Source organism: Mizuhopecten yessoensis, unplaced genomic scaffold, assembly GCF_002113885.1.
Source record: "Mizuhopecten yessoensis strain PY_sf001 unplaced genomic scaffold, ASM211388v2 scaffold7715, whole genome shotgun sequence".
NCBI lineage: Eukaryota > Metazoa > Mollusca > Bivalvia > Pectinida > Pectinidae > Mizuhopecten > Mizuhopecten yessoensis.
Window position 1 is genome coordinate 102,695 of NW_018407186.1, and position 10,129 is coordinate 112,823.

At 43.8% G+C, this 10,129-nt stretch overlaps 3 protein-coding genes across 3 annotated transcripts; 2 read left to right on the forward strand and 1 right to left on the reverse strand.

Moving 5' to 3' along the window:
- The first annotated feature begins 1,022 nt into the window (after positions 1-1,022).
- Positions 1,023-4,013, forward strand: LOC110454202 (uncharacterized protein K02A2.6-like). The gene is made up of 2 exons (XM_021503581.1): positions 1,023-1,614; positions 1,879-4,013. Exons 1-2 carry the CDS (start codon positions 1,023-1,025, stop codon positions 4,011-4,013), a joined length of 2,727 nt encoding a protein of 908 aa, XP_021359256.1.
- Positions 4,014-4,175: 162 nt separating this feature from the next.
- Positions 4,176-4,997, forward strand: LOC110454203 (uncharacterized protein K02A2.6-like). Its single transcript, XM_021503582.1, has one exon. It carries the CDS (start codon positions 4,176-4,178, stop codon positions 4,995-4,997), a length of 822 nt encoding a protein of 273 aa, XP_021359257.1.
- A 1,284-nt stretch (positions 4,998-6,281) lies between these two features.
- LOC110454199 lies at positions 6,282-9,118 on the reverse strand. The gene has a single exon (XM_021503576.1). It carries the CDS (start codon positions 9,113-9,115, stop codon positions 7,916-7,918), a length of 1,200 nt encoding a protein of 399 aa, XP_021359251.1. The 5' UTR covers positions 9,116-9,118; the 3' UTR covers positions 6,282-7,915.
- Positions 9,119-10,129: the final 1,011 nt, after the last annotated feature.

A 10,129-nucleotide genomic window follows, 5' to 3' on the forward strand; every position in this document is an offset into this window, starting at 1 on the left:
TAAAGTTGAAAGCGCCGTTCGATGTTGTTTGATTATACAATATGCTCAGCGTAAAATGTAGAAATGTTCCGAAATCATATCAATATTACTAATATACGAAATGGAACAAATTATAAAATCCGGATAATTGTTTTCAAGAGAAAAATAATAACTTTTGTTTTTTTTCACAAAAACACCCAAAACTACACAAAAACACCCCAAAAGACCCACAAACACACCACAAACGACCCAAAAATACCTTCAAACTAGTTATTATGTAAATAATAACATTGGACGAATGATTTAGTCTTGTCAGGGACGTATAGTGTATATACTGTCCCTGGTCTTGTCTTAAAAAACGGAGTTATGCTACCAGTTCAGGGGAAGTAAATCGTATTTACTGGAATTTATATGAAGAAATTGTCCCGACGTAATGCACTTCATTGATTGAATTGACAGTAATGAACAAGCATGTCTAGATGCACTTCACTGATTTAGGGATTAAGGGCTTCAGCATTTGTTCAATGTAATTTGTATTTGTTAAAATAATATTAAATAGGTGCTACCTAGAGACGAACGCTTAATACAATTATACAGTATACATTTTAATCTATGGAATAAAACAGTGTAACCACCTGATAATAGTTTTAGAGTAAGCATTATATACTGTACTAATCAAATAATTATAATGGAAGACTTAGAAAACGGAGGGGGAATGTAGCGGAACTGGACTGGGTCGATCGTCGGCGACCAGATAGCTCAATTGGTAGAGCGTCTGTTTAGAGTTCGGTGGGTCACGGGTCGGAACCCCGGTCTGGTCGTGCATTTTCCCTCTCCTGTTTCATTGGTATAAATAACTGAATTGGCTAACGGAGGTAACGGAGAGGTATTACATCGATTTAAAATGAACTGAAGAGGTAGAAATAGTGTATAAAGTCTGTCGTTTGAAACGGTCAATTCCGACCACGTGGTTGTGTGCGATTGACACGTTCGGTGCAATTTTGACTTTGAATAGTATTCCCCGTTAGATAAATCATATAAGGATGGCAGGTCGTGTAATCGGCAAGATAGACTCTTTCGACGAGACCGTTGAAACTTGGGATGCATATAGTGAGCGGCTAGGGCAATATTTTGTTGCAAATGCCGTGGAAGATGACTTGAAAACCCCCGCGTTACTTAGCCTTATCGGTGGGCGCACATACGGTACACTGCGTAACCTCACGGCACCAGACAAACCGGCAACCAAAACGTACCAGCAACTGGTCGAGATATTGAAGACACATCTCTCCCCACGTCCGTTAGTGATCGCTGAACGCTTTCGGTTTCATAAGCACGACCAGAAGGAGGGAGAGGCAGTACGGGATTATGTGGCACAGATCAGAAAGCTTTCAGAACATTGTGAATTCGGGGATACACTGCAGGAAGCTTTGCGCGAATGTCTCGTATGTGGGTTACTAAATGACAGCATACAGAAAAAGTTACTGTCTGTGAGGGAACTCAATTATCAGAATGCGGTAGACATCGCAATCGCCATGGAAACCGACACTCGCGATGCGGTCGAACTAGGAAGGCACAAATCGGTGCCGGTTCATAAGGTACAGGCTGCCCACGGCCATCCGCGCGACTATCAACCAGGTAAAAAGGGTATACATAATTATAAGTCAGCCCCAACCCCACGAAAACCATGTTTTCGGTGTACCAAGACAGGTCATGACGAGTGGAACTGTTATTTTTAAAATGGCAAGTGTCATGGATGTGGCGAAGTTGGGCACATTTTGAAGGCATGTTTGCAGGCGAAAAGTAAAAGGGGTAGGAATTCGAAGGTACATGCGCTTGACCACGACGAGCACGACAATCATGACGATGAATTAATCGCAAGCCTCGGTATTTACTCGTTAGGGCGGCGTCATTCTAGTGCCATCTCAGTGACGCCCATGGTGAATGGTGCTGGGATGGACATGGAGCTGGACACTGGCTCTGCGGTATCGGTTATATCAAAGAAAGACTTTGAAAAATATTTCGGTCGGAAGGAGCTCACTCCCACGTCGGTGAAACTAAAAACCTACTCTGGAGAGGTAATTAACCCTCTAGGCGTGATAGACGTAAATGTCGGTATGAATCAGCAAAGGAGTAACCTCCCCTTGTACGTGATAGAGAAGGGGGGTCCACCGTTATTTGGACGAGACTGGTTGAGCCATATAAAGCTGGATTGGGCGGAGATCCATACTGTAAACTCGATGGAATCGTCTCATGTTACAGTAACTCAGCTGATAGAAAGGTACAAGGGAGTGTTTAATCAGTCCTTGGGAACTCTTAAGGGTATGAAGGCCAAATTCATTCTTAAGGAAGGGAGCTCACCCAAGTTCTTTAAGGCACGATCGCTAGCCTTCTCACTGAGACCAGCAGTGGAGAAAGAGTTGGATCGCCTTGTCAATCTCGGCATACTAACGGCAATAGACCACAGTGACTGGGCCACGCCCATTGTGGTAGTTCCTAAAAAAGACTCTAGCATTAGAATATGTGGGGACTTTAAAGTAACTGTAAACTCCATGCTTCAAGTTGACAAATATCCCCTACCCAAGATTGAGGACATATTCGCTAATCTGTCGGGCGGAAAGCACTTTACGAAACTCGACTTAAGGCACGCCTACCTACAAATGGAGGTGGCTGAGGAGGACAAAGAGTACCTGACAATCAACACACATCGTGGGCTCTTTCGGTACAACCGACTCGTGTTCGGTATAGCCTCCGCTCCAGCGATTTGGCAACGGACGATGGAACAAGTCTTACAAGGTATCCCAGGAGTGCAATGTATCATAGACGATATGATAATCACTGGTCGCACTGATGATGAACACCTGAGGAACCTCGCCGAGGTACTGGGTAGACTGGAGAAATATGGACTACATGCAAACATTGACAAATGCAACATCTTCAAAGAGAAGATTGAATTATGTGGACATGTGATTGATGGGGAAGGTCTACACAAAACGCAAGACAAAGTTGACGCGGAAGTCAACGCCGTGGTACCTGAAACTGTCACCCAGCTTCGTGCGTTTCTGGGTTTAGTCAACTATTACGGTAAATTCCTCCAGAATTTATCCACAGTGTTGAGGCCGTTACATCAGCTTCTGGAGAAGGACACAAAATGGTCATGGACACAAGACTGCCAAGTGGCGTTTGACAAAGTGAAACAGATGATGGTGTCAGAAAGGGTACTGACACATTACGACCCGAACCTTCCCGTAATACTTTCCTGTGACGCCTCGCCTTTCGGGCTCGGAGCGGTTTTGTCTCATAAGCTACCGTCCGGTGATGAAAAGCCGATAGCGTTCGCGTCGCGCTCCTTGAACGCAGCTGAGAAGCAATATGCTCAGATCGACAAGGAGGCAGTAGGTATCGTATGGGGGATCAAACGGTTCCACCCATATCTCTATGGCAGACATTTCACCTTGGTGACTGATCACCAACCATTGGTGTCAATCTTCAACCTTCAGAAGGGTACGTCGGTGACTACGGCAGCCCGACTGCAACGGTACGCGATGTTCCTCGCGGGACACGATTATTCCATTGAGTATCGTACCACAAAACTACATGGAAACGCGGATGGTCTGTCGAGGATGACGCTCGATCCGAAGGTCCAGTCAGAAGAGGAGGACATATTGGATGACACGCATGTATACCAGGTGTCGCAGTTGGAACAGCTGCCTGTGACCGCTAACAGGCTAAGGAAAGAGACCATGAAGGATGCAATGTTGTCGCGAGTGTATGACGCGGCTATGCGAGGCTGGAGTGACGCGGTAGATAAAGAGCTACACGCCTATTATGAGAGAAGGAATGAGGTGACCGTGCAGCAAGGGTGTTTGCTGTGGGGTATACGTGTAATCATTCCCAGCAGCCTCCGTGACGAGGTTCTTAGGGTGATCCACGAGGGTCATCTTGGAGTTGTCAAAATGAAGTCATTGGCCCGTTCCTACGTATGGTGGCCAGGGATAGATGCCGATATTGAGAATCTATCAAAGTCGTGCGCGTGATGCCAAGAGAATAGAAACGCGCCGAGGGAAGCCCCAGTTCATCCGTGGGAGTTCCCTACTCAGCCGTGGCAGAGAGACCACATTGACTTTGCGGGACCATTCCTGGGGAGCATGTTACTTATCATGGTGGACGCTCACTCGAAATGGCCCGAAGTAATCGCGATGAAGTCAACAGCGTCCGCGCATACTATTGAGGTACTCCGATCCGTGTTCGCGAGAAACGGTATTCCTGAGCAACTGGTGAGCGACAATGGTCCTCAATTTACATCAGCGGAGTGCGCAGTTTTCATGGAAATGAACGGTATCCGTCACACGACATCGGCACCGTATCATCCGCGAACGAATGGGTTGGCAGAGAGGTTTGTACAGACATTCAAGCAGGCTATGAAAGCTTCGGAGTATGACAGTGGTACCATGCAAAAAAAACTCTCAAAGTTTTTACTGGCATACCGAACCACACCCCAATCTGAAACACCAGCAAGTCTACTCATGGGACGCACTATCGAAACGCGTTTGGATCTTATAAAGCCGAACTTGAGCAAGTCTATGTCAGTAGCGAACGATCAGGGTCTGTTGGAGAGCGTTTCCATGCAGAGAGTGCGCGAATTCGATGTTGGGAACCCAGTTTCAGTGCGTGACTATCGCGGAAATCATAAATGGACGCCCGGTGTAATCGCGTCGCAATCTGGGCCTTTGTCCTATCAGGTCCAAGTGGCACCAGGGCAGTGTTGGCGTCGTCATGCGGACCAAATACTCGGTTCATGCTCTCCATCGCTACGCAGTCCTTCGCTGTTTGGTGACGATGCACCACAGGTGGTGGAAACAGACATTTCCGAATCAGTGGTGTCCGTGCCAATGGACACAAGCGCGAGTCAGGTTCAGTGGGACACTGGTATTACCCTGTCGAAGGTCACACCAGGAGTGACACCCATGTTGAGACGCTCCAAGAGGTCTAAGAAGACCCCAGAGCGAATGGATTTGTAGAGATTGTAGAGTGTCGTATAACTACTTAGTGTGTTTCTAGTCGGACATGCAATGAAACTATACATGTCAACACGTTTTATTTTTATACCCAATATGACATTGTGTATCTGTGCAGGAAGCATTATTTTGAATTTGTGTGTGTTCTTGTTCGAATAGAGTTACACCGAGTTAATGTTCTATTAATAACATCCAGCCATTCATTTAATATTAAATGTTCATATATATTAGCTAATAAGGGTTAAAGTTAAAAAGGGAGGAGTGTTGTATATTCCGGATTTAGGTCCGATTCCGGGAACCTCCATATTGTGTACATGCGTAGTAATATGTTCAAGCAATAAAGGTAGTTCCGGTAATGGCGTTTACTGTGTGAGGTTGTGTTTGATGCCCATGGACCTTTTGTGTGACAAATACATAACAATTATATACCGTAATATACCGTAACGCATATAGTCATTATGATACGAATTGAAGTATGGTCCACACTAGTACTACATTGCATAGGGATTCATGAACATCTATATTCCATTGAATTATATAATGTACCACTGGCTTTCAATACAAAAATTAAACTTCTGTGTGCGATGCGATATCATCTAATATATTATATATATACGATATATATCAATTTGGCTTTTCATGATTATCACGGGATTGCCTTTTCGAACCCGGGTTTGTAGACTCTACGAAAATGGAAAAAGTACAACCTTCAACCCTAATCCTGACATATATATGTATCTAGCATAATGTCAAGTTGCTCTTTTACATTGACCCAAGACCGGATTTCTTACGCACACACAATATGATACTTTTCTATGATAATGGTGTTGTTGTTATTACAACCTGATCTCATACTGAATTTGATTAAAAAAATTAATGATTTTGAATTTATCTATTTGACTGTGTAAAAGAAACTATACATGTATTTTTAAAATATGTAGGAAATCCGCCATCTTGGATCCAAGATGGCGCCTTAGCAACCCCCTTAACCTACGGCCGCCGATCTACGTCACTTCATCATGTGGGTGTTTTTTTGCGTGTGACGTCATCAATTTTAGTGTTACCGACTGAATTATCTCCCCCTGTTTCCAATAGGTGTGTATTTTGAATGTGACGTCATTTTGACGGAATATACTCCCCTTGTTTCTGACTTTTTACCTTCTGATTTCAGGTATTCTCTCTCTCGGCGACGCTGTTTCGTCCATGGAAGAACTGACATGGACATATATGAAAGGACTGACATATGGACATAAATGGGAAGACTGACATATGGACATAGATGTGTAACGTCGTGGAGTGTGTTTCCAGTGTTAGTGTATACTTTTTGATCAAAGGTATATTCTGGTTACTCCATCTTGGATCCGTCTGGTCCTGGCTCTTGGCTCCTTTGGTTGTTCTGTTAACTACTCTACTCCAACAACAACTCGAGACAGAAATACAATTTAACTTTGATATTTATTCAAATCCCAACTTCATATCTTCAAACACTGTACACAATGGCATCCTTAATTAATATATAATAGAAATTGAGAATAACGACGGAGTGCCGTTATAAATAAAAGTGATGAGTAAGTATCCTTAATGGATACTTAAAAAATAGTAAGGGCTAAGTATCCTTAATATATTGTAACAACTTCGGACGTGGATGTACCGAAGTAGGTTTTAATATTAGAAAATGTTTTATCTAAGACCTTTCATAAATAATGAACATTAATGTATGTCTAAGTAAACTATACTAGTCCAAAATAGCTAAGTATCACACCCGTGGTTAGGCGGACTTAGAATATATTTTGGTGTTATTCCTGGCGTATCATAACATAAGGTCATTAAGGAGACTTGTATCTATATATAGTGTATTGGAGACGGGAGACGGTAGGCCTACTTAGTCACTACGGTAGTAGTTACCTCCATGGTTCTGGTGTTTAGCTGGACTCTGGAAAAGCTTGGTTGCTTGGACTGTGTAGGAGGGTATGAAAGCCTGGCCGCTTGGTTAGGAGATCATGGGCGAACTCCGTTGAATCTGCCGCGGGATCCAACTTTTATACCCTTCTCCAAAACTTCTGACCAATCAGAATTTAGTATATTCGGGTCTCTCGGCACAGAACACTATAACTAAATAACTCACTAAAGCCCGAGAGCTCCGAACGCACATCTGCAATGGCGGATGAGTCGTCTGTTTGACAGGCTTCGCATAGCATAAACATGGATTATAACCAAAATACAACAAATCATGAGTGACAACATTACAACCTATAAAGAGAATGTTCTCAACATACTAGGCTGTTGTATCTACGAGTCGGTAAGTGATTATTTCAGCCGTACGGAACAGAAACATGCGAGTCCATGTGAGAGCATGATTCTAAATATAGCGCACGACTGACGTAAACACATCACCGACTCGATGATTCTAAACTTGTAAACACGAACTGTTTCAATTGAGACAATATTAAATGGTATCATAATTAGATAATTTGTAACTAAAAGACATTTACTATACAGGTTGATTATGATAATAAATGTAGTAGACAAATAACGAAGTTATTTATCAATACACAGACTATAGCAGGTAGGCAAAAGTACAGTCGTTACAATGCCCCCTACTTAGTCGGATTTGGTCTCCAAATTGGTTGGTAGGATTAGCATAAAATATTTGTAAACAAGGTTACCGTTTGAACTCATAATCTAGCTGGTAAATTAACTCATCAATAGCATAACACTTTTCTCCTAAGTTAGCATACTTACTCAAAATATATTTTATAATCAATTTTAACATGCATATGTGGAATTATACAACCATAGTGTCACTGAAAGTTCACAAAGTCTTTTGGTCCAATACCGAAAATGTTCAAGTGTCCATTGTAAATGGGGCGCGTCCCGCGTTCTTTTCACACACGAAATATGTACCACTGTAGTATTTGAGTTTATAAATATTTCCGGTTATGGATCCCAAGGCCGGGTCCAATGACGGTTACCTGGTGGATCTTTTCTAACAAGGCGGCCTGTAATCCTTCAAGCTTAAAGAACTCGGCCTCATATAAAAGTTCGTACAAATACCGTCGCTCACATGGTAGTGTCCTCAGATCACATTGCAGAGAGTTTCTTAGGTAATTTAATAATATCCTGAAATGGGAGGCATCGCGGTCGAAAAAATACGTTTCTGGGTTTGTCTGGTAGGCGGAAAATTCACTACCTGGCACGAATACCTCCTGGAAGAGACCTTTAGGGTCCTTCATCAGGGTGTCCTTGGAGGTTTCAAATAGTCTGCCTCCAACGTTTAATACTACTCTCTCCTCCTGAATCCTTTGAAGGGCATGTGGTGATGTTACGTCAGTTGGTATGGATGGTTTTGGCACAGTAGAAGGTTTGGGCACTTGGCTAGTAGTGGATGGTGTCACTGTGGGTAGCTCGGTTGTAGTGGATATCTTCTTTACTGGGGCCTTCACTTTGGTAAGTTTAGTTTTTCTTACAGGGGCAACACTCGTTTCCTTAAGGATCTTGGGGGGATGGACTTGGGGAGTCTCCTCGTCGCTGCTAGATGAGGAGGAAGACGAAGATGAGGAGCTGATGACTGCCTTACTGGTGAAGGCCTTCCGTTTCCGTTTCTGGGTAACCTTAACAACCCGTTCCTTGGGCGGCTCGAGCTCAATATCCGTGATCTCTTCCAGGCTATCCTCCTGGTCCTTAGCTATCACCTTTCTAGGTGGGGTATCCAGTGGTTCCACATGGTTTGGTACCCTAAATTCCGCCAGGTCTACCGGTCCCGTGGTGTCACCTTTCCGTGAGATGTCCGCTCTGGTTGGGGCCGTGGTGATAATCACCAACTGGGGCTGTACCTTGCTCTTCCATTCCCGGAACTGTATAATGGTCTCTTTTCCTCGTACACCCAAAGGACTGACAAGGTCCAAGATAACTCGCCCTTGTCCTAGGCATTGGTGTTGGTAATCCCGATGCCGGAAACTCTTCTTACATCCCTGGCACTGGTAGGTGTATCCAGAGTGTGTTTCCTGGACATGTCGCACAGCCTTGTATGATTCCAGGAAAGTTTCACTACAGATCTTGCATGAGTATTCCTGTAATACAATAAAAATGTGTCTTAGTACCATTGTAGTCATCCATTCCATAAACATTCCATCTGCTTTATTTCTCAGAGGCTGGTTTGTACCATGAAGGTCCGTGACTTCCCTGATAAGGTTTCAGCCGGTCATGGTGTACCACTTTTGGTTTGGACTTGGGGGTGTTCTGGACTCTGTACACTACATCATTTAGTTTTCCCGTCACTACATAGGGACCTACCCAAGGACAAGCCAGTTTGGAGCTAGTGTGGGGTTTACATTGGGGGGAATAAAGCCATACCACATCACCTACAGTGTACGCGTTCTCCACTACTTTATGGTCATAGTACCTCTTTTGTGTGTTACTAGATTTTGACAGGTGTTGCCGGGCAACGTCATGGATGGACAGTAACCGGTCTTGTAAGTCGAAGCCATAGTCGGTTACTGTTTTACATTGTGTCTTCCCGGCAGGGTGTCCTAACATGAGATCGATTGGTAAGTTCATCTCTCTTCCATACATTAACATACTTGGAGTAAAGCCAGTGCTTTCATGCTTCGAAGAGTTGTATGCCATGGTAAGTATAGGTAAGTAGATGTCCCAATCTTTCTGGTGAGATGATACAAAAGAAGCGAGCATGTTCTGCATAGTACGGTTCGCTCTTTCTACAAGTCCATCTGACTGGGGTCTCATAGGAGTTGTACGTGTCTTTTCTGCGCCCAATATGCGGCACATTTCCTTAAACAGAGAAGACTCGAAGTTGGTACCCTGGTCGGAATGGATCTGTAGAGGCACTCCAAACACTGAAATAAATCTCTCCACCACTTTGTTTGCTATTGTTTGAGCTTCCTGGTTTCGCACCGGTATGGCGATGAGCCATTTCGTGAAGTAATCTGACATCATTAGAATGTAGTTGTTTCCCTTATGGCTACGAGGTAATGGTCCCATTATGTCAAGTGCCACCCTTTCTAATGGTGCGCCAACAAGGTATTGTCTCATGGGGGCTCTAGGTTTCTTAGGAGGTCTCTTTTTCGAAGCACATATGTCGCAGGTCTGGCACCATCGTTCTATATCTGCATTCATAC

What these genes read in the sequence shown, in the direction of transcription:
- LOC110454199 (XM_021503576.1), bottom strand. Translation starts at nt 9,115, where the DNA reads ATGGAATGGATGACTACAATGGTACTAAGACACATTTTTATTGTATTA.
- LOC110454203 (XM_021503582.1), top strand. Translation starts at nt 4,176, where the DNA reads ATGAAGTCAACAGCGTCCGCGCATACTATTGAGGTACTCCGATCCGTG.
- LOC110454202 (XM_021503581.1), top strand. Translation starts at nt 1,023, where the DNA reads ATGGCAGGTCGTGTAATCGGCAAGATAGACTCTTTCGACGAGACCGTT. An exon ending in TCCGCGCGACTATCAACCAG is followed by an intron (nt 1,615 to 1,878) that starts GTAAAAAGGGTA and finishes TTTACTCGTTAG; the next exon opens with GGCGGCGTCATTCTAGTGCC.